Source organism: Xenia sp. Carnegie-2017, unplaced genomic scaffold, assembly GCF_021976095.1.
Source record: "Xenia sp. Carnegie-2017 unplaced genomic scaffold, XeniaSp_v1 HiC_scaffold_3, whole genome shotgun sequence".
Taxonomy (NCBI): Eukaryota; Metazoa; Cnidaria; class Anthozoa; order Malacalcyonacea; family Xeniidae; genus Xenia; species Xenia sp. Carnegie-2017.
The window spans coordinates 3434755-3462161 of NW_025813493.1; the positions used below are offsets into that span (position 1 = coordinate 3434755).

Consider the following 27407-nt stretch of genomic DNA (forward strand, 5'->3'; position numbering starts at 1 on the left):
TGCAAGGATGGTGATTATTTTGTCGTAGGAAACACATTGGTAGGGTGCTTGAGACTTCATGCAAGGATGGTGATTATTTTGTCGTAGGAAACACACTGGTAGGGTGCTTGAGACTTCATGCAAGGATGGTGATTATTTTGTCGTAGGAAACACACTGGTAGGGTGCTTGAGACTTCATGCAAGGATGGTGATTATTTTGTCGTAGGAAACACACTGGTAGGGTGCTTGAGACTTCATGCAAGGATGGTGATTATTTTGTCGTAGGAAACACACTGGTAGGGTGCTTGAGACTTCATGCAAGGATGGTGATTATTTTGTCGTAGGAAGCACACTGGTAGGGTGCTTGAGACTTCATGCAAGGATGGTGATTATATTGTCGTAGGAAACACACTGGTAGGGTGCTTGAGACTTCATGCAAGGATGGTGATAATTTTGTCGTAGGAAACACACTGGTAGGGTGCTTGAGACTTCATGCAAGGATGGTGATTATATTGTCGTGGGAAACACACTGGTAGGGTGCTTGAGACTTCATGCAAGGATGGTGATAATTTTGTCGTAGGAAACACACTGGTAGGGTGCTTGAGACTTCATGCAAGGATGGTGATTATATTGTCGTGGAAACACACTGGTAGGGTGCTTGAGACTTCATGCAAGGATGGTGATTATTTTGTCGTAGGAAACACAGTGGTAGGGTGCTTGAGACTTCATGCAAGGATGGTGATTATTTTGTCGTAGGAAACACACTGGTAGGGTGCTTGAGCCTTCATGCAAGGATGGTGATTATTTTGTCGTAAAACACACTGGTAGGGTGCTTGAGACTTCATGCAAGGATGGTGATTATTTTGTCGTAGGAAGCACACTGGTAGGGTGCTTGAGACTTCATGCAAGGATGGTGATTATTTTGTCGTAGGAAACACACTGGTAGGGTGCTTGAGACTTCATGCAAGGATGGTGATAATTTTGTCGTAGGAAACACACTGGTAGGGTGCTTGAGACTTCATGCAAGGATGGTGATTATATTGTCGTGGAAACACACTGGTAGGGTGCTTGAGACTTCATGCAAGGATGGTGATTATTTTGTCGTAGGAAACACACTGGTAGGGTGCTTGAGACTTCATGCAAGGATGGTGATTATTTTGTCGTAGGAAACACACTGGTAGGGTGCTTGAGCCTTCATGCAAGGATGGTGATTATTTTGTCGTAAGAAACACACTGGTAGGGTGCTTGAGACTTCATGCAAGGATGGTGATTATTTTGTCGTAGGAAACACACTGGTAGGGTGCTTGAGACTTCATGCAAGGATGGTGATTATTTTGTCGTAGGAAACACACTGGTAGGGTGCTTGAGACTTCATGCAAGGATGGTGATTATTTTGTCGTAGGAAACACACTGGTAGGGTGCTTGAGACTTCATGCAAGGATGGTGATTATTTTGTCGTAGGAAACACACTGGTAGGGTGCTTGAGGTCCTCTAAATTGTAGAGTCTGGACTAAAGATTTTTACAATTATATCCAAGATCTGCAGCGGTAAGTTTTCCAATATCAATAATATGTATATTTTACATCAAAATATAAATCTCATGAGAGTATACTGATTTTACTTAACAGATAATTGGTGTGTTGAGTTGAGAAATGTCAATTATAGAAGCTCCAATGCTCAATTAATGTAATGTTTAAGTCTCTTTTACTATATTTGTATTTACGTTTTGCCAAACTACTCCAATACAAAGAGAGTTTCTCAATAGTTACCTGCTAGTGTATGGTTGTTTTAGAGCCTAAATTTTTTATGAATTAAGGACATAACAGAGACTGGAGATTGGGCTATAAATATAATGGGAGGCTCAATACTCTATGTTTTGTATGATCTCCGAACGTTGTGAAAACAAACTACTACAGTCTACAGGGCTTGACATAATTTTAACTGTTCTGCAGTTTATAAAGTTGATGTAAATGACCTGTGTCTAGCGAACCTCTAGGGGTTGACTAATATCAGTGACATTTGGTGATGTGTGTATAGAAGTGATGTACTCATTTATGTACATATTATTCGGTCAAATGGATGAAATTGTGAAAAAGAAAGAAACAATCTGGATAGCCAAAGTTTCACTTACTTATGATTGATGAATCAAAAAATTAAAAACGAGAAGATTTCAAGCATGGCGGAACAACATTTTATGATAGGAGCACCAAGTTTATGAGCAATTTTTTTTCCATGGTGACTTTTCCAGTATTTCAACTGGTTATGATGGGATTTTTGTCTAATGAAGTTGTAGCTTTTTTGTCGCATTTAAATTTTTTTGCAATTCATTATTTATTCAAAACCTTTGTTTAAATGTTAACATATTTACCATATTTAACCATATTTACCATTTACCACAATACATTAACAGTAGAATAACACAGTTTGTTCATATATTCTTCATTGACGCAGCTTTTTACAATGTTTTGAGTTGGTAAAGTTTTGTGACCTCATAGCGATCAACCGACCTCTTCAAAATCTTAACTTCGTCAATATATCCTGCATGAAGATCTTGTCCATAAATTCTGCCACCAATAACCACATCGGAGTTGCTGCTGACGATGTTACCACGACAACAAAGGCTATCGATAAGAGCGAGACGATTGTTGTGGTAAAATGAGACAGTGTGTCCGTCATACGTCATCACGAAATGATGCCAGTGATCGATGAATGGCATTGTGATGTTGTACCAAGATTTCCTGGATTGTGACGTGACTAAAGTAGCTCTTATGGTGTCCATTGTCCCACCGTTATTGGAAACAAGGATTCCCCAACTTCCAGTAGAATCACTTTGATTATTGATGAAGTTGGTGATAATATTGCTTGATATACCACCTGACTTTTTGAACCAAATACTGATTGTTAAACTTGAAGCCCACTCATATCCATTTAGAGTTGGTACATGTAGCTCGGAAGAACGCGAATTGAATTTGGCAGCTCCACGAACGATTCCACTTGATGATTGCAAAACATCTTTGGATTTACCATAATGTAAGGCATTATTACCTTGGCATACATCTCGCAATGACTTGTCAAATTTGTAATACGCGATAATATCCTCGTTACATTCATTGTTTTGAATGTATTGACCTGAAATGTAAAATGGAATTTGAAGACTAAATTATCGTTAAGTACATCTTTTGCAAAGGATACTCAAAGAATACTTGAGGGATACTGAAGGGATATTCAAGGATAGTCAAGGGATACTCAAGAGATAATCAAGGGATACTCAAAAGACATACAAGGAGCACTCAACAGTATATTCATATGCATTTCATGCGTTAATTGACTCTATCTTGTACAATGTATATTGATGTAGAAAACTAATTTGAAAATGTGTATCTTGTTATTTGATCTCTTATCAAATTACTTATGCAAAAGCATTAATTGATGCCATTTGATAACGACTGTCACAAGTTTCTTCACGAGATAAACACGTTTGCACGAGATGAATCATAAATTTAAAAATAAAACTGTAATTTACACGATTATATAAACTAGTATGGCAAATACAAACTAACTTTTCATGAAGTTACAAGTAAAGTTACAACTTCTTCTATCAACTTTTTATTTTTATATAGTTTTAATTTTAAGCATTTTAATGCACAGCTGGGTAGGTTTAAGGTAGAACAATACAAAAACAAACGAAAACGAAAATTCTTTGTTACCTTTAGAATAATCATAATGCTACACATACATTCAAGGGATAATAATTTTACAACATATCAAACAAAAAATACTTTTAAAGCCTTTTTAAAAGTCAAGCGCTCAAAAAATGTTGCACAAATACTTGCAGGAGTTTATCACGAGATTCTTTTATGTTTTAAACACGTATTTAACAAATGCTTCTTTTACGCGCATTATTTACTGCTTTTCTGGAGAAAATGAGTGAAATAATTATAATTGTGACTGACAATTGCAAAATTGTTTTGAACTTTACGAGGACATTGCTGTGAACGAAAACAACACAAAAAATTACCGGTCATACGCAAGTATATCTGTGCAGTATATCAGGGTGTTCAGCAATCAAAGAAACAAGATAACTTATGATTCTTTGAAAGGAATCTATGAACTTTATTTTATCTTACACGTAAAAAGGAAGTTTGTGACAACAGTTTCTTTCTCGTCAGAGTAGAGTTTGAATGCACAAATCTTACCTATAGCGTCTTTAACAAAGCTCCAACTGCTCCATGATAAGGACGAAGCACTGCTGATGATCATACACACCACAATGATGTTTGCAATTATAAAAGATTTTGCCATTTTTTTTTGCAGGTCATCTAGTATTGTCGCAACTGCTCGTTAGCAATGAAATATAATCAAAATGCAATTGATATAAATCCCTTGTTTACTGACGTAACCTCATACAACCAGAACTGGGTCCCATTCCTCTGGCTTTCTTCTGTCACGCTGACATTTGATAAACAATTTTTATTTTTCTTTTGTCAAATGATACTTGCCAAAGAGTAATTTTACAACATAAATGCATGGAAATTGATGTCCTGTAAAGTAAGCTTTTGCAAAAATTAAATTTATTTGAATAGAGGGAGCAATTATTCCAAGTACGAATATGCACACGAGAGAAACCGAAAACTGAGATAATATTGCAAAATAATCTCTTTTATATCGACTGCAGGCTATACATATTACATATGTTATTCGAAACCACCTTGAATGACTTTCACGAAGTGGCTTGGCGAATGTAAAATTCCTCATTTGCCCCATGAACTTGAATCAACAATATAAAACACAAATGTAGTTAAATATCGCTGCTTGAAAGAAGCTTGTGATCAGAATCGCCACATGATCGTTATGAGAACTTTATCAAAATTTTCATCTGTAAAATATGCTATCTTGCTGTCTATTTTTTGCATTAGATAATTAACTGCAAAACGAGTACAAATCAATATCCTTTACGCAAAACATATAAAACATATTTTATTTTAGTGATAATTTCAACAACTGAGTAATTAAATTAATTAAGAATACATTGACTGTCTATATAATTCCCCGTAAATTAATTCCAATCATGCAATTACCTGATCATTGTCAATAATTCTGACTGTACCATATATCTCCAAAAGTAATTTAGTAAAGCAAAGTGCTCTATAAAAGGGATAGAAAAATAATCATGAATGTAATTATAGGAAAAAGAACTCAAATTATTAATTAATAATTAATAATTTTTTTCATAAAAACATGTTGAAGCACGGAATAAAACAGACAAATTTCACTTTTTAATACCGTAATTACCAAAATGTTTTTGTGTTTTGGGGAATAATTCATGATGATTTTTATGATTGCAAGATCAAAAGTCGGGATTGTTTTTAATACTACTTTGTAATACGACCTTTGACTTTGTGAAATCTTGTTAGGTGAATTGTAGTAAAGAGAATTCTAGTTAGGTGAATTCTAGTTACGTGAATTATAGTTAGGTGAATTATAGTTAGGGGAATTCTAATTAGGTGAATTGTAGTAAAGAGAATTCTAGTTAGGTTAGATCGAGTTAGGTAAATACGTTATTAATTCGTCTTACAAGAACAATAGAAGTTGAGGAAAACATGGTATTACATAATTAAAATCTGATAAAAATTCAACACAAGAATGAGTGTGGTTTTATAACAAACAAGATGCTACAAAGGCAAGTATGTCATATACTTCAACGCACACAATTCTCATTTAAGTATAAATACTATTTGGTATCTTTGACAAAACTCTTTCAGTTAAATTTATTACAATTCAACCAATTTTAATATTTACCTGGAATATTTAACCCAGTATGGATGCTGCTCCATTTTTTCGTTGCCATTTCCTTGCTATTTGTCGGAATTTAGAAAAACGCCTTGGCATTCTTCGAGGAAAAAGTGGGGAATGACGTGGCCATGTCTTAAAAAACTTGGGGGAACGGTGTCGTGATTGTCCCGAAAACTTAGGATACTTTTGGTACTTATTTGGCCATTTAAGTCCAGGTGACTTTGAGTTTGGTGACAGATTTGCACGTCCAAAAGCAAGATTCTGTAGAAAAATAGCAAAAAAGTTTCAATTCAAGAATTACCATACGACAATTTAAAGACGCCAAATATTTTAAAAAACATCACTTACTACAGGTCAGTAAAACGTTTAGGGGATTAGGAATGAATGACAAAAAATTAGTTGTTTGTTGAAACATGCATATATATTTGCAATAAATGAAAAATTTGTAGACGGCTACGACGAACAATAGCTACGTATCCAAAAATTCAAAAATTAAACGAGACTTAACTGTGAATTGAAGTTTCATTGCAATTCTGAGAGTTACTGAGCAAGGAAGCTAAGGAGTCGCGTGATTCCTTAGTGGCGTAGTCAAATTACGAAATAGAATAAAAGTTTTATGTCACTGTAATTGATTATTTTAAACCCCATTGTTTCTCCTTAGTCATTGAAATGAAATCTATGAGCATGACGAAAAACCAACGACATAACCATTATCGAAACAAAGATGACAAACATCACCACGATCTTCATATTATTAAAAACTATAATGCTTAATGTTGGTTCCACGAGGTGATTATAAACACACACAAAATTGGAAACGGGAATCTTGATGTCACATAGTCCAACTCATATCATAATTTCAAAATTCTCATGAGTTTTTCTTAGCCTATCTGTAGGGTTTGGAGGAATTTGTCCCTTGGCAATAACCTAACCGATTTTAAAGGGGATCTTTAATCAAGGAGATCGGCAAAATACAATCGTACCCATTTAAAATCATGGCTGCATCGCGTGAACGCTTACCATAATCTATTTACAATAATCTATTCACAAACCTTCAGCTGTGACAAGAGGCCAGATCCCATTTGTTTTAAGCTTGAAACGAATGGAACACCTTGTATCTAAAAAAACATGAACACAAAATGAGCGATGCTGTTTTTACTCCCGCTATACATGCAGTGTAAATTTTGATGTCTCAAATTTAAAATACGAATGATTTCTATAGTTAATTGCATTCATTCTTTTCCCAATAAATGAACATTATTATATGCATGTGTTTTGAGAATAAAAACCAGGCTGATTTTGCTAATACATCATGGAAAAAGGTCCAAATTGTAATAAGCCTTGTACGTTTTGAGACAAACGATTTCAGCAACAGTTTCGTTTGATCTTCATGTACTTAAACATGATTATCATTTTCCATGTTAGTAGTATCAATGTGCATAGTTTTGTCGTGACATATTTATTAGTATATGTACTTTCTGTTTTCAGAAGATGGCAAACTCACCTTGCATTGTCTCAAGCACTGAAATTTTACGTCGTTAGGATTAAGTAATCTGAGGCGACACTTGAAATCCCAGAAACCACATTTCATATTGGAGTTACATGTTTTCTGAAATATATAAATATTGCTACTTGTTCTGCATTAATGTCCTTTACATACAGCTGCACTTGTATTACGTATTTTTTACTTTAATTACTTTAATGCAATATGAACACTGTTCTACGCAAATCTGGCTTTTTCATGTAAAAACAAACTAGTCAAAATAACCAAAAAATATTACTCTTTTCAATGCACTTGAACAAACCAATTATTATGGTAGTTTTAAACATTTTATTTTCATTGATCATAGTTGGTAGTATAGCCGGGCTGATACCTTAAAGTAATAAGGTATTGCAATTTAAGCATTGTAAAGAAAAAATAGTATTAGATAAAATTGTATTAGTTTTGTGAGGGAGCTCTTGGTTTCTACCCAAAGACTGTCTAGCATTTACTTTTTTCTTCAAAACAATGAATGTTATAAAAAGATTGTTACAGCCATTGTATGTATGAGCACAGAGATAATTTTTGGTGTTCCTAAAAGTGTAGCAAAGGTGCTTAAGACAAAATGCTTGCACTTTGGTGAAAATAGACCAGAATGATTGAGAAAATTTAAAAATACCTTATGCAGAACAACCCGATATCACATACCAAAGATTCTACATTTGCAATAGATACGAGACATCTTAATACATACTTACCATACACTTGAAAAATTTGTTGAATTTTTTCAAATGTTGGTCCTATAAAACATAAAAAGTTGAAACAACGACATCAAGACGACCATACATTTTAGAAAAAAACATACCTTGCAGTTCTTGGTGCATGATACTAAAATATCATAACACTTGTACACTCCTCCGCTGCTTTCCAAGCATTCGGCAAATGCTTCTCCGCATTTTTTCTATTTTATAAAATAAACTTAAAATCAGCCCTTTTTTCCTTTGGCATGTATACTTGCGTGGTCATTGAAAAGAGGGAAACTCTTATCTAGTGGTAATAGGGGGCTTGTGAAAGAAAGAATATATTTAAAAACTTGCTAATTGTTCAAAAATTAAAACCAAGTTACTGATGCTAATCCCACGAGTGCGTAAGCATGGACAATTTAATCAAATTTCATGCTTTGCCAAATGTGTTAGAAATGATATTGAATTATCAGGAGCTAAAACGCATGTATGTGAGCAATAATGGTGATAACTGCATGACTATGTTAACGTCTAAATGGTATAGAGTATCGAATGGCCTAAGGGTCGATCATTCTGCTTATAAATATATATATATATCTAATCAAGCAATGCTTTCTATATTGGTTGCAACAGCTAAGAGCTTAAGTTGAGATATTGACAATTGATTTAGCCATGGTAGGCATGGTTACATGAATACGTTTTATTAAAAACAAATTAAACCGCCGGAAACATATGAAACTGAGCCAATTGCATAGGTGTAAATCCTGGGTTTGACCAAATTAAATACTGCTACCTTTTTTCTCGCAAAATAAATACTACGCCCTTTTTTTTGCAAATAAAATCCTCACCTCTATCTTAATCTTAAGAGCCAATTTGTGTCTCAATAAATTTGAGAAATTTTACTCACCTTGCATTCGACAGCTTTGCTTATATTTGGTAAATGTTTCTTCTAAAAAATAATTATAGACAATCAAAACTACATTATTACTATACATAACCATACAACGCTATTCTTACCTTGCATTTCATGAAACTTGATTCATACGTTTTATAACATATATCTTTATCTTTGCTGCTCTTCAAGCATTTAATAAACGATTCTGTGCAATCTACCTGTTTGATGAAACAAATTTTTAAAATCAGCCAACTTGTTTCATTTCATATTGTCTTACATGCATAAACTTTTTGCTGCAGAAATGATTTTAGAGCATCAATTCAGACCTTTATTAGCACGAAAAATATGGATTAATAAAAGTTTGAATCGAAATACTCAAATTTATCATTCAAAATTTAAAAAACAAACCACTTCCCTTTCAATTATGATATATTACTAGCAAAAATAAAAAGGCGTTTATAACCATGTGAAGCTGGTCAGTTGGTTGTCGTTTAGTTTTTTGTCGTTTTTTGTAGTCGGAAAAGATTTACAAGAATAGCTTTCGTGGGTCTCATGGCAAAGATACTTTTAAAGTAAACGGTTTGAACCCGGGAGTATCTTTACATGTTTGTAAATGTAGATCGTCTAGGTTGGTATAGTCCTGAGAAGGATTGTTTTTGTTGTTGTTGACTGACGTTTCGACAACCTTAGCGGTAGTCGTCTTTATTTTGACTCTGGAGAGCTTTCGGGGGTCTCATGGCAAAGATACTTTTGTTAAATCAAGCCCATAAAATATATACTTGTTTACAAATCATCGTACTGTTTAAATTAACAGCAGTAAAATGAGATTAGAGTTGATTGCACATTATTTTTACAATTGCAAATGATAAAATTTGAACCAATTGAACATATGCAAGAATTTGTTATTTGGGAGCACTAACCATACATTCTTTGAATGGTGAAATGGAACTCATTGGATAAGAATCGCTCTAAAATTTTAACGAAATTTGTCCGTTATTTGTAAATTGATAAAGATATCCTTCATTAAATTTTTCCATGCGTGTATGAATAGTTACCTTGCATTTCATGACGCATAAAGGCATCTTTTGAAAACACATAGAGAAATCTTCTGTACTATTTAAGCAGTTTATCAATTCATCGGTACAGTTGTGCTGTTGAAAATAAATGCGAATTATAAATCACTAAAAAGTCTAGTAAGTGTTTACAAAGACTTCAAAACAAAAGAACACTTTCGATTTTTAAATACAATATAAACGTTTTTGACTTTTAAATTGGTATACAAATGCTTAGCGGTGATTGGAATCTTCTGATTGGTTGACTCAATCATTTCAGATCATCAACAACAAACAACATTGTTATTTTAGAAAATTTGCCGAAGTAATAACTTACCATACAAGTCATGCCAAGAGTGTTGTTCGCAGTGAAGTTCTAGAAATACGGATGGTAAAAAACTAAAGATGGTAAATCTGTAAATGAACCATAATCCAGGTCTACACTCGTGACGCCACTTTTGAAGCTCAGTATTACTGTGGCTTACAAAATTGCATTCAAGACCAATTTTTTAAGCTTAAGATGGATGGTTGAGATAAAAATTGCAAACACAAGAGTAATACTTCTCGAAGCCGTGAAAATTAATAAAAATTGTCATAAAATGGAAATAAAGTTTAGCAACTGTATAATTATTGTGATGAAAATTGAAATTAGAACAAAAGCATTAACGAAAGCTTTCAATAACTCGTAAGAATTTGTTTTCTTTTCGCATTAAATCCTTTGATTACGAGCATATTTCATAAAAATGGCTATCGGGCTTGGGTCACAAAACTCCGTGGTGAAAATAAAAGATGACATAGCGAGAGCATAACAGAGCAAAACATGAAAGTTTCAGCTGACAGGTAGTTTTAAAAATTGGTTGTAATTCATCGGTTTTTCTCAGAATTTTAGCTAAAAGGTCCTTATGAATATTATCGTTTTTGGTACATGACTTATGTACTGCCATTCTTTATAAAATGCTCATATACCAACCCATAGTGAGTCAAATCTTGTGCAACATTATTAGCAAAAAAACATTTCATATTATTCATGCTATGAGCTTAACTTTGTTGATTTGCCATTACCAACCTGCCGACAATCATTTATGCAGAGTTTAGCTTGCTCCACACATTCTTTAGGAGATCCTTGCGTCATAATGCACTGCGACACAGACATAAAGCATTTTTTCTGAAAGACATATTATTTCTATTGATTTGGCCTCAAACAATTTCATATCTTTTCATAAATACTTACGATACACATCTTTTTTGGATGCATTGAGAACGGATAATGCTCCTGTAAAGAAAAAGATTTGAAAATTTTCATTTCTACTTACACGATGCATATGTTATGCAAGTTATATTAAAAAAATACTTCATGTTTTTATTAGTCATTAGGCGGAATTTAAGCCACGTTTCAGCCTCAGAACTATGAAAATGACCACCACTAAAGTCATCCAAACTCATAAGTCAACAGCAAAAGTCTTTCTCAGAACTCTCAGAACTATGAACATGACTACCACTAAGGTTGTCCAAACTCATAAGTCAACACCAAAAGTCTTTCTCAGAACTTCACTAATGAAATTGAATAACATCTACAAGCATGTAACAATATACTTTTATAAAAGTGTCTCATGTGACTAATACACAGTTATGCACAGTCTTTTCCTGAGCACTCAAAGATCATGCTTTCCTACACCTAATTATCAAAACTAAAATGATTTTTTAGTTTTGCTTTACCTTATCTAAAGCTAATAATATGGGGAAAATGTTTGCCTTTTTTATTTTTCTCAAACATACCAGAGTAAAAATATGAAATATTATCTGTCTGATTACTCGTTATTAAATTTGAATTTCCGACAATTGTTTGAAAAAATGCTCTTACAGAATTTATTTGGAACTAACCTTTCTTTTTTTACATGTCTTCATACACGTTACAAGAGAATTATAGTATTTGCCGACTTCACCTTTCGTTATATACTTCATGGCTGTGTCCCTGCATTTCTGTATGATAAACAAAGACGAATCCACGTATTCAGTTAATTTCCGGAGTATCAATCTTCCATTATATATTATTTGGCTATTGTATATTTAACATTGATAATAAAGTTTATATTTATAAAGTTAATTTGAATGTAATTTAGAGTAAACTTAATGTTGACGTTATGAAATAACAAGTGTTCTGTGTAGCTATAAAAGTTATCTGTTGTTGTCAAAAAAGTAAGCTACTTCCTTGTCTTATCGTGTAAAGTACGCAAGAAATGCACGACTTCAATAATTGAAAAAACTGTTGAGATTATGTAGGAAGTTGTGTTGTGATACTGTGATATAATACTGTAATATAATACTGTGATCATTATGAGCACCACTATTATATTAAAGCATCACTTTTCTAATACAATCTTACGTTTTCTCCTTTTACTATTATATAATTAATGACATATAAAGAAAAAGTACAACTTAGACATAAAAACAATGGGAAGAATTTAAGAGTGCCCCAAAAATCTTCGAGAGTGCTGGCTGAGAAAAAATACATTTATATTATTTTCCATTTCATTATCTCGTCATTTTGAAATATTTTAAAAATATTGAAAAGAAAACCTTTTCAACCATAATAGCGAACTGGCAAGAGCGCAAAGTGAAATAGCAAAGATATGGCAATATAGGAAATCTGAATCAAACCTTTGAGCACTTTGCCTTTTCATACTCATCGTCTTCTTTTTGTTTATAACCAACCGTAACATTAAATGAATCTATCGTATCTTTCACAAGAGTATTCACTTCATCTGTATCCACACTAGTACCCATTCCACCATTAATGGGTTCATCTTCATCGTCATCAAAATCATCCTAAATGATTAAAACAGATATCTTCATCAAAATCATGTCGCTTTTATGAATTTTCAAGTGACATCAAGATGCTATTTTAGAGGAAAGATAAAAATCCCAAATCCATCTTTTATAGTCAATATACCATATCCTCATCCTTTTAAAATAATGACACAACTCACAGCACTATAGGGAGCAATAGGGATAAATGACACTATTGCTGGCAAAATGGATAAAAGGAAGGGAAGAATATGGATAAAGTAACAATATTGGGAGCAATAAGGGTATACTAAAAATATCTCTTAATAAGGTGTCAATAAAATGGGAAACGTTTTGCAATTTTGATGTAAATTACATCAAAATTGACATTCTTCTCGGTTGTCAAGGTCACGCGCAAGTTGTCAAAAATGTTTGCTATGCAGTTTGTTTGGATTTTTCGGTCCAATTTTCTAAAGTTTCAATGTAAATGAAATATTGAGAATGGTGTATTAAATGACTGTAATTCAAAGTAAACAAAGCAATTTTTGGCGGATACTTTAGCCTTGGTCAAAGGCCTTGGTAAACTGTTTACAAAATACAAAAGAAGGAACACTAATGCGATTAATTTGTTAAAAAGAGGAAGAAATACAAATGGCATTCAATCCATGATTATTTTTATATTCTTCATTATACAATAAATTTCGCTTCATGTCGAAGTAATTTGTTCGATGTGGCATAAGTTTCTTGAATGTACTAATCAAATCTTAACCTTGGACTAAAATAGTACTTAAGACTTGTACATACTTTTGTGATCTTTTCACGACTTATGTTGCGTGATGTCTATGTGTGAGATGTAATTCAATACACGCATGCAGAATGTGAATATGGATAGATTACATATTGGTTGTCGTCTGCAAATAGGTCTTCCATAGAGTTTTATCTGTAATGTTACACCTATGAAGCAAGTAGATTTCATCCTTTCTTTTTGTTTGTACAAACGTTTTGTGTGTTTTTCACACAAAAAAAAGTACGTTATGTGAATTTTTTTATTGTCACCTATTTATTGACACGTAACATATAGTGTCAATTTGCGCGCATGTAAAATTGTCTATCAAAATTGGTAAATATTGTAAAAGTACATTCATGCATTTGCATATATGTACATGAGTCGAAAAAGCAGAAATTGAACCTTCCTAAACACTTTGAAATTATCGAAATGGCGTACTATATTTCTAAAATTTATAATAGCGCGATGATGAGAAAGAATTGATTTGATGTTTACCATTCCATCATAAAAATACTTGAGTCTTGAAATACATAATCGTTTTGATAAAAAATGGCTTTTGAATAGGAAGATGAACAGTTTGATAATGTTTTCTTGAATATTTGCCGTAAAGATTTTCATTATCTTTATATAACAGTGCATTAAAAGTTACTTTAGTACGCGAGTCAATACATTAAAATAAAAACCTTGATATAAATAGTATATCAAAAACATTATATATTTTATAATAACAGTTGTTCTAACTGGTCAATCTGGCAATACGTCATGAACGATTTTTTGATTTTTTTACCTCGATCTCTTCTGTCGTTGGTTCAACAGTTACATATTTTAGAGATAGAACATTTGCAGTGAGAAGAACGCAACCAAAAATCACTAAAAGAGCAAAGGTCCTCATGATTTCGTGATATCGGAACCAGTATGACTAAAGAAAATGAATTTGACCGAGATTTTAAAGTGATATGCGATCCTGTTTACGTCTTTATTGGCGCAAATGACGCAAAGCCTCTCCTATAAATTTGTCAACACCACCAGCTGTGGTGAATAGCACTTTCTAATTTCAGCTGTCTTCATAGACATTTATAAAGCGTTTCATCTTTTGTTTGATACCAATGAACTGTCAAATAGAATCTTATTTTTTCAAACGACAGTGTGTATTGTATATTGTATTGAAAAATACGTTATAAAATAACAAATAAACACTTTTTTGATTGAAAGAGAATTAACATAAACCAGATGAGTTCGCTAAAAAGAGGACGAAATTTAGATGGACCCAAGCTGTGACTATTTTTATCTTCGTTATAGACGTAATTAAAATTATAAACTTTACATGTTTAAGTAAATCTTGTTTTTTTACTTATGCTAAAATTTATTACCCTTGATACAGATCTTTTGTTATATAGATGATATTTTCATAAATTTAAATTTAAACTTGCTAATGTTTTGATTGACGTAGCAGCGTTTGTAAAATTAAGCAGATTTAATTGCAACTCAGCTGAAAGTCGGGCTGATGCTTAAAAATTCGTGCGAAGCATTTAATTGCATTTTATGTTTCAATAAGTTAATTTTTGAACAAGTATGATCCGTCACAATTTCGTGTTTTCTTACAAAACAAGTTCGTTTTTGTTGTGTCTTCACATCATACAAAATCATATTGGTATTTTACTTAAACATCTTAAAATGATCATGACATATGATATCATTAAGTTTTCAGACAGAAAATAAGGTCTCTACTACTTCACCTTGCTATGAAGAACAAAGCTCATGCTAATTACGTATGCCAATGTTGCTATCGAGAATTCCTTTCTTAGAGCATTGTCATTGTTTGTATTTTTGTTTGAAGCCACAGCTGATGGCTATCAGTTCAGCTGTCTGATCCAGCAGAACAATTACTAGGTCAAGGTTAAACTCGACGTCAACCGCGGTAAGCTGCAGTCAAGCAATGTGACAGATTCGTTGGATTTGTTGTTTTGCAAAGTGCATGGAGTGTGATGCAAATTCCTGTAATCATTAGCAAAAATGATCAAAAACTTGAGAATTTGCTAAACTTCTTAATTTATCACCAACATTATAAAACATTTACATTCGCTATTTACAAATGTCTATATCAAGAGAACAGTAATCAATTCTCAGCACAGCAGCTTCTTGGCCATCCTTTTATCTCTAGAAATCCCATGTCGCACAGCTTAAGCAATAACATCACTTCAGATAAGCTTGACGCTGAAAAAGATCACGGTAGAAATGAAAATGGCTGCGATGATGAAGATAAGTCTCCTGATTTGATGCCTATTTCTTTCGGGTACGCTGCGAGAAATTTAAGATATCGAAATGAATTTGAGGTGTTGCAAATGCTTGGAGAAAGAATGGTTTGCTTCAGTTGTGAAGGTAACTTTTTAATACATACATCGTTTAAATAGACAGAAATTTGCTCATTTGAAGGAAATTTGTACTTGATTTAGAAATGCTTTATATACGCTTAGGTGCGTAATAAATTGGACGGCTATCTCTATGCGATCAAATGAATTCCTTTGAATCCGAAAAGTGTTCTGTTAAATCGCAAAATAGCTCGAGAAGAGAAGTTCCTTTGTAGTTTGAATCATGAAAATATTGTAAGGTAAAAATATATTTACTATGCAAAATGAATCAAAATTTTATAACATAAAGGTTGAAAGCGAGGTTCAATTAATACGATGCAAATTGCTTGTTTTATTAATTGTTATCTTTGTAAAAACTATTATAAAAAAGTAGATAATCCTTTTTTTCATGAAACCCATGAATGCTTATGTTCATGATGAGAGAGTTATATTGAATAAAGAGGCTCTCGTTCGTCACGAGAGAGTTTTTCAGTATCCTTGGATGTTCTAGTTTCTTTTACGAGATGAACAAAAAGATAAAATTCAAAAGCAAAAAACCCCGTTTTCGGCCATGCTTCCTGATACCTTCTTAAGCGCAAGGCACTAGAACGCTGCATGTTGACGTCTCGGTAGGATATTTCGGCCCCTCCACGCTATCCTACTTGGAAGATGCAATAGCAAGCCTCTGCCCATCAGATGATTTCTCTATTAAATTGTTACTAAGCATGCTATTTACTTCAAAATCGGTTCTAGTAGATGCAATTGGTCGTTGCCATGACCATAAACTTGGACAGCTAATCAATACGACTGCGCATGTTCAAGCCGACCGCGCATGCGCAGATGATTTATTTAAAAATTTATGTCTGAACCAGTTCATTATTCCATAATCGATACTAGTACGTACAGTTGGTCGTTCTCAATTAATTTGTGACCGAGCGAGCTCTGAAATTGGTGCTTGTATATGGGCTTAGCAAATTTTCAATAATGTATTTTTGGCATGCTCTTTGTCTTCTTAAGTTGTTTTGACGAATGCTTATCAATTTCATCAACACTTTGTTACGCCACTCGTAATATCTGTGACAATGTTAGAGATGTTTTCTTTTTCTCCATAACTTTGTATCTGTATATTTTGTGCATAAACAATGCTCTAATATATATGACAGATATTATAATTCGTGGATTGAGGTAGAAGAAATACTTGAAAATGAAACTTCCAACAGTGAAACAAAATCAAGCGTGATAGAGAATAAACAACGACGCCAGGTTTAAGATACCTTAATAAAATTGAACCTAGTTGTGCAAGCACCTAGTGTACGCTTGAAAGTTTTGATGTGGACTCGTTGATCAATGAAATTACAAATGATTCCAAGCATGTTGATGAAGATAAAAGCTTTAGCGAGGACGAGGCTCCAATACCAAAATAATCAATTAATAACACGGAGTCTACTGAGGAAAATGTGAGAAATATACGTTTAGCTCAATAAATATTTATATGAAGACTTACTATTTGCTAATTTTCATTAATTCCTTTTAAATAGAATAGGGTATGATTAAAACAAACGCGTTTGGACTTTTTGGTTTTCTTTTTTACATTTTAAGGTGTTTTTTTAAAAAGTTAGCTAATACAAAGGAAAAAGAGTTTGGTCTTTGGATGAATTGAAAAGCTCTTTTTGGACTTCTAAGTTCCATTTCATTCAATAGCATTTCCATGTAGAAAGTTATCCTTGTTGGAATATGTACTTGCAAATTATAATGATAGCCATGCTTAAAAACTTCCACCTAAGGCTTCCACTTGATAATGTGAAGAACATGAAGAAAAACAAGCATTAAATTGACGAAGACTTTATAGCTACTGTCTTTTATTGTCATATACTTTGTATAGATGTCTATATCCGGAGAACGATAACCAATGCTTAGCACAGCAGCTTCTTGGCTATCCTTTTATCTCTCCAAATCCCATGTCGCACGGTTTAAGCGTTAACATCACTTCAGATAAGCTTAATGGTGAAAAAGATCAAGGGAGAAATGAAAATGTTTGTGTTGATTGAGATGAGTCTACTGATTTGACGCCTATTCCTTTCGTCTACGCTGTAAGAAATTCAAAAGTTCGGAATGAATTCGAGGTGTTGCAAATGCATGAAAAATGGAAAGTTTGCTTCAGTTGTCAAGATAACTTTTTATTATATACATCGTTCATTTAGACGGTGAAAAATTGCTGATCGGCCTTCGTTTACCATTGAAGACCTTTGTATAATTTCAATGCCTGTTACTATGTTAAGCCCACAGATGGTTAAAATGTTGTATCGTTGATGCAAGCACAAAAGCTTTTTGTTTGCAAGTATAGAATTTTATTTACTGCTCTATGGGGATTAATTACTTCTAATTGATGAATCATGCAAATTCTAAAACTTGGCTGATTTCAAAGATTAGCAGTTTTTTGAGACACTGTGTATAGCCACAACCTAGTAACTGACCAATCAGAACACACCACGTTTACGACACACCTAGTCAATAACCAATCAGAACACAATAGTTTGTGAAACTTCAGCTATACTCTAAGACTACGAAAGAACATGCCATTTGAACGGGAACGTGAACGTGAACGCAAAAGTCGGTAGTCGTACCAAGAATAGTTGACCAAAGTCGAAATTAGTCGTTTGTGAAATATCTCTTGGAGTTCTTTGAAACCATTTTAAGGTAAATGTGTTGTTTCTTGTTCTGAGTATAAGTGTACTACACTGAGTACGAATTGAATTGAGACCCGCATGTGATGTCCGTCTAAGCAAAGTGCGGTATGGCCTTTCCTTATAGTTTTCGTCCTTGTAACTTTTCTTTCTTTTGTGTTTGATTTTAGATATGAACATTCTTCTGTTAAAGGACAAATGGCCATCAGTTGAGATGAAGAAACAACAAACAAATGTTGGTGTATTCACTCGGCAATTAAAGAAAATGGTTGTTGTTCACAGCGATGGAAGAGAATTGTGGCTGTTGTAGACCATTTTCTCGAGAATGAACAATATACATTGATGGTGACCTTTGAACAATGATCAAGAATGAACAAGATACTTTAATGAAGTCCTCTGAACAATGATCAAGAATAGGCAGTATACTTTAATGAGGTCTTCTGAACAATGATCAAGAATAGGCAGTATACTTTAATGAAGTCTTCTGAACAATGATCAGAAATAGGCAGTATACTGTAATGAAGTCTTCTGAACAATGATCAAAAATAGGCAGTATACTTTAATGAAGTCTTCTGAACAATGATCAAGAATAGGCAGTATACTTTAATGAAGTCTTCTGAACAATGATCAAGAATAGGCAGTATACTTTAATGAAGTCTTCTGAACAATGATCAAGATTGGACAATATACTTTAATGAAGTCCTCTGAACAATGATCAAGAATGAACAACATACTTTGATGAGATTGAAAAACACGTGACTTCTATTGTCCTAAAGGCTATCTCTACCAAGAATGCAAACACTAAGCACTATTGATGAGTAATGCATCCATCAACCTGTTTCCATGGAAGAGCCAATATTATAACCTTTTCAAAAACATTTTTCGTGGACATTATCCTGCGAAGATCACGACTGGTCAAACATTCGCAACGATGAATAAAACCACGCCACTATCGAACGCCCAAATTTCAACATTATTTAATTCAAAATTCTTCGTAAAAAAAAACATGGAATTTCTTTGACGTGAAAACGCAAACCTAAAAATCCTAATTTTCCGACTGGCTGTCGATATTTCCGTTTTAATGCCGTAGACGACATGCACAGTTGCAAGAAATGGCCAATCTTGCTTCTGTACTTGCCGTCGTCGACATTAAAGCGGGAATGTTTGTCAGGTAGCCTGAGAATTGGATACGATGGTTTCACCATCAATGTTCTGAATTTTTCAAAAAACTATTTTGGGCTTTTTTGTGGCTGTCCTTGCTCAGTATCCGATCGTTTCATCTTCGTATTTGGCAAATAATTTGTTGTTAATCGTTGTCTATCATCGAACTGCCAATGATTCTGTCGTCAATCTGCCAAGGATTCGTCGAAAACCGTGAGTGTAATAATAATAAACCTTTACTTAGTTAGGCCTGTTAACAGGTCAAATCTCTGATATATTTAGGACAATAGCCACAACAAATCCTGGTGCTCAGTATATTCCACATGAGGCTATTTTTTAATGCAGGAATGCAATTTCAAGAAACATCTAAAGAAATTAACATCTGCATTTTCAAAATAGTCTTGATTAAGAGGTGATAAAAATGTTCTTTCGGTTGAAATAATCCAATTGTGTTTTTTTGTGCTGCATTAATTATATTAAAAAATAGTATATTAGTATTCATGAAGTTGTATCAACTGTGTTAAGTCAGAGACTGACGTGCAATTGTGTTTGTTCTATATATTTTACCTTCGAAAAACCTCTGTGTGAATATACTGATTTAGGGAGCTACGCATGATCGCAGCGGCTGTTGCCTCGCAGAAGAATAGACAGTACCATATAGCTTAGAATCGGAAATGCAAGTGAAGTTTGGCCAAAGGAAGGCAACTTCAACTTGGGGTTAGTGGGTACAAATGGTACCTTAGCGTAGAGGATGCAAATAGCATCTGTAAGAAGACCTTTAAAGACTGGATCTAGCGAGCAAGACCTATTGAAGACAAAGGAAAGATGATGGTTTTGCTGAAAAGACAAAATATCTCTCCCCTAGTACGGTAAAAGCATGCAGTTGTTGTAGTTGGCCAATTTCATGAATGGCTTTCTACAGTGACTATTAAGGCACTCCTGGATCCCCTATAATGCATGAGTAGTTCAACCCACCCCGGTTGGAGGTCACCCGTAGGTGAAACATGCACTAGGTTAGGTTAAGTTAAGGGCATGATGGGTTACCTCCTTCAAGGGGCATTCCTTTTCAGGGCGGAATTCCGGTGTCATGCGCAGGTAGGAAGTTTAGATAGCTTAGGCGTGCGCTGTAGTTGCGGCGGGTAGTTGCTACGCTCAGGTAACGAACGTGAGGTTTGTACCTTTCAAGGATGAACCTCACTATCAAGATAAATGAGTGAATTTTAAATGTTTGGAAGAAAACTTTCAATCTTTTCTCTCATTCCTAAATCAACAAATAGATACTTAAAAAAGTATCTAATTTGTTAAGACATTTACAGTTTAGGGGCGGCGTGGCCATTACTGTAAATGTGTAAAGGGATATGTTGTCTTCTGTTAAAGAAAACTACATTCCTGGGAATTTCAAAGCTGCAAGCCACAGCGAAAGTGAGCATAAAAATAAATTAGTACACCAGGTCTAAGTATGCGGAATGCCTTCATAATAACCTAAAAAAAAGACTGTTGTTAGTAAAGTACATTACTTCGTGTTTTTTTGTAATGTTTACTATGAAGACAAACCGCAGACGTTGTCACATATTTAACTTAAAAGTTACACGAAGGTTTCCATGTTCACCAGTCGCGTTTCTATGAAAGTCATGTATGTGATAATTGTCAAAGTAAAACATACTTTAAATAAAGCGCTGCCGGTTGTTTGGTTAAACTATCACCACTTATTTGATAACCAAACTTTTAACGTGTGCTTCTTCAAGTGGTTTCAAAAAACAATGAATTTCGTCTGATCGTAAAACTAACTTGAAGTATTATATAATCTAATCCATGTCATACAGCCAGCGCTTGCTCCAATTTTAGGCGTTAGTGGCACCGGGCGCGCAAAGCACTGAATTAAACGGTGCAAAATAGGGGCGCTTAAGTGGCGCTAGGTGCGACTGACTTGGATGTGGATTGGATAAGAAAAACACACGTTTAATGAAATTCCCATCATTTACACAATTTTCTCGTTCAAAGTAGAAAATTGTCCGGTTCGGTGATCGATTTACGTGTAGTTAAACTGAAATATGGCAGCTTCGGTTCGTTATTTGTATATATTCAAAATGGCGAAAAACTTCAAAAAAACAAAAATACCTTTAAAAAACTAACAAATTGTTAGGCTTGAAATGGTATGTGAAAATTTGCGTTTTTTTTTGTTCTTGGCTTTTTGAATCGTTGCAAAGTAAGTAAAGTTTTTTGTTTGTAAGGGCCCCTGGGGTGCGGAACTTCGGCTAAAATCCCTAGCGGTTTTTTCCTGTTCAGTATTCTCCAAGTTCTTACGACTTCGTGTTCGGTCTTGGTTTATACCGTTCAGGTTTTTCCATTAGGGATTTTATATTTCGGTTAGGTCTTCAAAAAAAACAGTGACCTTGGTGTGGGACTAAGTTTGTACTACGTTATCATATCCAACAATGTACCTAAGGCCCCGTTTACACTATACCGGAATAGCTTTCGTAGCAGCTTGAATATTCTTTGTATTAAAAAGCAATGAAATTGTTCAAAGTCAGAAACACAATCAAATAGACTAAATCTATCAGCTTAATAAGTTTTCACTCCGAACAGTTAACCCTTTAAAGCAAATGAAGATGTTGTGATGAGCGAATCCGGTATAGTGTAAACGCAGCCTAAAGAAATACAATTTGAAGCTTAGGAACGCTTAGCTAAGCGAGCCTAAGATATATCAGCTAAAATTTACAGCCATCTTCACTTTCGTTAAAAAACTAGCGTCATGTTTAAGCTATTCCGCTTTTTGAACAGTTTGGGTGATTTTAGTTTTAGGATTTGGCATATTTGTGTTTAACACATAATGTAAATGTGAAAGTTTTATTTGCGTGTAATCGGGGGCTCAAAGTTGAACATTTAAGCATTTTAACGTTAAACCGGCAGTATAGAAAGGCTGGTTATTTTTGTTTGTGACGTTAAATAATGAAGTGTAGTGCGAAGAAAACATCCATGTTTTGAATGACATTAAGAAGCTTTTCGCCTGTTTTTTTACTACTCCGCTTAAGTAATAACTTAGCAAGTTTGAGCCTCAAAACTTCCACGAAGATCAAATTTTGGAACTATAAAACATCCATAATATGTTCATAGCCAAAATTTTCTGAACTATACGAGAAAAACAGCCTAGATCCGGTATTTTCAAAGAGTGGTACAATTTAGTCTTTGGGTTCGATTCCCAATGCACTGTTTTTTTTATAAAACTAAGTAACATCTTTATTCTTTTTTATGTTAAAGAGTTGAACGTTCAATATCTACATTTGTATTATAGAGGAAAGCGTATTTAGGGCAATATATATAAAATAATTTCATTTCAAAGATGTATATTTCTTGACAAATACACGTGGTCTGATTGGAAAACTAATATCTTCGACATTGATTTACTCAGAAGAAGTCTTTAACAGAGAGAAAATTTGTATTCTTGGCGAATGTCTCATGAATTTCTTTTTTTACAAATCTGATTAAAGTGGCTTTAGTGTACGAAAAGAATTAAAACCTATATATTTTTTGTAAACATGAGATAAAAATATCCACAAATGTTTCGTTAAATTTTTTGTTTTCAAAGAATCTATAGATATGACTATTGATACTTCCTTCAATTTTTGATTATGTTCAAAATACTCATTTACAGTCCTTTTCTGGCTATATACAATCCAGGCTTAGAGCTTCATCTACACAAGTTGCAATGTACTTCACGTGATGTAAGTATTGACTTCGCGTGACGTAAGTAATGACTTCACGTGATGTAAGTATTGACTTCGCGTGACGTAAGTAATGACTTCGCGTGACGTAAGTAATGACTTCATGTGATGTAAGTATTGACTTTGAAATCTTACGTATATAAATGCATACTTTTATGTAAGTGCTTCCATAAGAAATATCTCCTGATAATACACGTCCTTCAAACTTTATTAATTTCTTTTTTTCATTGAGTTTCTTTAGTGTCGTGTTAGCATTCCAATGTGAACAGCAAATTTTCTTGTTTTAACATGAGCAAGGTGCAAAATACATCATATATTAACAGACAATATAAATCATATAATGTTTGATAGTATGAAAGTCATTCTATTTTATTTTCAGAAAATCTGTACTTATAAAGCTGATAGCTCCGTCTATAGTCATTCATATTCATATTGTTATTGTTGTATATAAAATTAATCGCTTTGGTTTCGTGCGTCGCATCTGATGTAGAAAATTTTAGACTCTTCGCTAATTGGAAAATTTTGTTAAAAATACTACTTCATGGAATAGCTAAATACCAATTATTGATTACAAATTGTTAATGACTACCTTTTGAGCCAAACTCTGATTGGATTGCAACACTTTCTGTTTTACAACTTGAACATTTTGAATAGCATGCAGTTACGTTTTACACATGAATAGGAGTTGTGGTTAGCAATAAGTTTATCAAACTAAAGAGTAGAGTTATTAAATAGTTAGATTTGTGGTTGTGCTAGTGTCAGAGTTAGCATTAATATTTCCTAAAAGTGTTAGTGTTGGATTTGATGTGATGATTGCATTAGAAACCGTAGATTATGTTAATATCAATTTTATTACAATTAATTGATATTAAAATTGTTCATAAGAAACAGCAAATGAGAGAGTTAAATCAGAAACATATCAACCAATCAAAATTGTATAAAACATGTTTAAGGTTGTCTTTAGATGTCGAACTAAACTAGGCCTTAAATTACAAGTGTCTGAAAAAGGCACAGTGTCAGAAGTAGTTAATTGAACATTGCTTGGTTTATTTTATAAGAAGAACTCTTGTAAACAAAAAGATGAAATTCGAAAGCAAAAAACCTGTTTTCAGTCCATGCTTCCCGATACTCTCTTAAGCGTGTAAGGCACTAGAACGCCGCATGTTAACGTTTCGGTAGGAGATTTCAGCCTCCCCACGCTATCCTACTTGGGGATGCCAATAGCAAGCTTCCGCCCATCAGACACCGAGATCACCTGCGATAGGCTTTCCTCGAGTTACGCAGGGAGAGTGCGGTCGCGACCGATGTTTGAGCCCCTAAGCCATTGGATACCTTATCGTACCCAGTTTCCACTGCTAGTTGACGTCTACTTGCCATGACCATGAACTTGGGCAGCTGGTCAAGTCGACTGCACATTTTTAAGCAATCTGCGCATGTGCAGATGATTTATCTAAATAATTTTCACTGAGCGAGCTAATTACTCCATAATGGGTGCTATTACATACAGTTGGTCGTTGCCATGACCATGAACTTGGAGAGTTGGTGCAGTTGACTACGCATGCTGAGATTAAATCTCAAGCGAGCGAGCTCTGAAATTGGTGTTTATATATGCGCTTAGCAATTTTCACTCGCTATATAATTTTCACTTTATTACAAAACCATTCATCGAATATTCGTTGACTATTTTCGCACAGCATGGCCGTGATTATATGAGTATATATGGTTAAGTACAAAAACGATTACATTTCTTCTTTCTTGACAGCATATTTTACGGTAGTTTTTCTCCCCTGTACTCGTCTTTTATATACTGGCTTCTCGATGCTCAAATATTTTATTCATATTCTTCTCTAAATACTGTCCATGTGGAGCAAATTAACTGTTCGTTGAGAACACTTTATAAAGTCATGACGGTGTTTTACAATAACTGGTCGATGTGATAACTTCAACATAAACAGCATGCCTTTCATATGCTTAAATATGGTGCGGTGTACCCACTGACAAATAGCTTGCTTGGTCGACGTCTTTAAAACTCTGCATTGATAACCTGCAGTGTAAAATGGAATTTCGTTGAGAATCACTTCTTAACTTGACATAATAGTCGTTCTACATGCGGTCTCTCATCAATATTGGTAAACATTTCGGCTTGCTCTCGACCAGCTCATTGCCCAAGTTCTCGTCAGTTTTCGAGTAATGTTGAAAGCGTCAATCAATTACTTCTTATCTTCTTGTGTACTCCCATTTCTCACTCTCTCAACCATTGTACTTCTTGTCGTTCCGTTAATTCACAGGTCTTAATTTACGGGCTTGTTGTTATTTAGATATATCCTTGTGCTTGGTTCATACGTGTCTTGAACGATAAGACTTTTTTTCTTTATCGTAGAGGTTTACAAAGACAAAGAAATTGGGATTTTTGTATAAGTCTCGCAACAGTAATATATGGGTCTACCTTTGTGTCTACCTTTATCTTCACCTTTATGTCTACCTTTATGTATGTCTAACTTTATGTCTACCTTTATGTCTACCTTTAGGTACGTCTACCTTTATGCATGTCTACCTTTATGTATGTCTACCTTTATGTCTACCTTTATGTATGTCTACCTTTATGTATGTCTACCTTTATGTCTACCTTTATGTCTACCTTTATGTATGTCTACCTTTATGTATGTCTACCTTTATGTATGTCTACCTTTATGTCTACCTTTATGCATGTCTACCTTTATGCATGTCTACCTTTATGTCTACCTTTATGTATGTCTACCTTAATGTATGTCTACCTTTATGTATGTCTACCTTTATTTATGTCTACCTTTATGTATGTCTACCTTTACGTATGTCTACCTTTATGTACGTCTACCAGGGTGCGAATCAACGGTGTGCAATGTGCAATTTGCACATCGTTTTGGCTAAAATGAAAATAATTGCACATCACTTTTTCAAACGATGTGCAAAAAAAGTTTTTCATTAATTACTATCACATATATTGAAAAAAAAGTTTTTAAAATCTTAGGCCATGTAATTGGCCATGTTGACACAATGTCATCAAATTTAAAAACGTCGTCACTTTGAGACTGGAAAGTCTGTCAACAGTCGACATAATGGTTGACATACATGGTTCTTCTGACCATATACGGATGTAATTCATTTATAAATATTAATTTTTGCATTGCGCTGTTTTGTAGTTTGTACATCATTACTTTTGGCATCATAGCTATTTTGAGTGTTTTCGATAAAATCAGGAGACATTTTCCTTCTGATTCCTAAAAAAACCTTTAAAATTTTCAAATTTGAAAAATAAGCCAAAAAGATTTTTGGGAGCGAAACCAAACTGGCAACCTTGATTAACCGTACTTTTTGCTTTTACGCATTGTTTGTAATATGACAAAAATATTTTTTGTTATAAGTAAACATCAATAAAACATATTAGATAATCAGAAGACAAAAGTAGCTATATGCGGTGCATGTTTCTTTTGTCGCTTTTGTTTTTCTTGCCATGATGGCTTCTTCGTCGAAAGGTTGTACTAGCAAAATTAACACAGTAGAAAAATGGATAGAAACATTAAATGCCGACTGGCTTGAATACGAGAATGATGGCCAAGTGGTGAATTCACTGCGCTGTAAAGTTTGTAGAAACAAAGAGGACAGAATAACAAGTGCAAAAAATTTCTCTCGTACATTCATAACAGGATCAGCTGTTGTAAAGAAAAACACAGTGGTAAATCATATGAATTCTGATCAACATAAGATGGCAGTTAAGCTAAATTTGAAAGAAACGTTGAATGAGAAATATGTTGAAGAATACTTAAACGAAACTCCCATTGGGCAAGGACTCGACAAAATGGCAGTTGCCGATCGCGAAAGCATGGAATATCTCTTTAACACCACTTACACTGTGTGTAAAGAAGAGTTGCCTTTCAAAAAGTATATCCCCATTTGCAAGCTCCTGGAGAAGTGCGGCGTTGATCTAGGTTAATCGTATCGA

General features: G+C 34.0%; 2 protein-coding genes across 4 annotated transcripts; one reads left to right on the plus strand and one right to left on the minus strand.

The window, feature by feature from the left end:
• Nucleotides 1–2285: 2285 nt before the first annotated feature.
• On the minus strand, nucleotides 2286–25466 carry LOC124454066. Of its 2 annotated transcripts, XM_047004871.1 has the most exons (19): nucleotides 25459–25466; nucleotides 22141–22147; nucleotides 14301–14432; nucleotides 12601–12768; nucleotides 11824–11922; nucleotides 11174–11215; nucleotides 11009–11107; nucleotides 10280–10318; nucleotides 9946–10041; nucleotides 9811–9858; nucleotides 9013–9108; nucleotides 8903–8944; nucleotides 8118–8213; nucleotides 8011–8052; nucleotides 7277–7381; nucleotides 6825–6890; nucleotides 5779–6033; nucleotides 4176–5124; nucleotides 2286–3108 (listed from the first exon to the last, which is right to left on the minus strand). In XM_047004871.1, the coding sequence occupies exons 3-17, from the start codon at nucleotides 14403–14405 to the stop codon at nucleotides 5788–5790; spliced, it is 1389 nt and encodes a 462-aa protein (XP_046860827.1). In that variant the 5' UTR covers nucleotides 14406–14432; nucleotides 22141–22147; nucleotides 25459–25466; the 3' UTR covers nucleotides 2286–3108; nucleotides 4176–5124; nucleotides 5779–5787. The 2 variants fall into 2 exon arrangements, with proteins under 2 accessions (XP_046860827.1, XP_046860826.1); XM_047004870.1 differs by lacking the exons at nucleotides 22141–22147; nucleotides 25459–25466 and adding an exon at nucleotides 15250–15288.
• Nucleotides 15427–17431, plus strand: LOC124454068. 2 transcript variants are annotated; one of them, XR_006951329.1, is made up of 3 exons: nucleotides 15427–15892; nucleotides 15967–16121; nucleotides 17025–17431. XR_006951329.1 is itself a non-coding variant. In XM_047004872.1 (2 exons), the coding sequence occupies exons 1-2, from the start codon at nucleotides 15499–15501 to the stop codon at nucleotides 15993–15995; spliced, it is 402 nt and encodes a 133-aa protein (XP_046860828.1). In that variant the 5' UTR covers nucleotides 15427–15498; the 3' UTR covers nucleotides 15996–16170. The 2 variants fall into 2 exon arrangements, 1 of the variants encoding a protein (XP_046860828.1); XM_047004872.1 differs by lacking the exon at nucleotides 17025–17431 and having other exon boundaries at nucleotides 15988–16170.
• Nucleotides 25467–27407: the final 1941 nt, after the last annotated feature.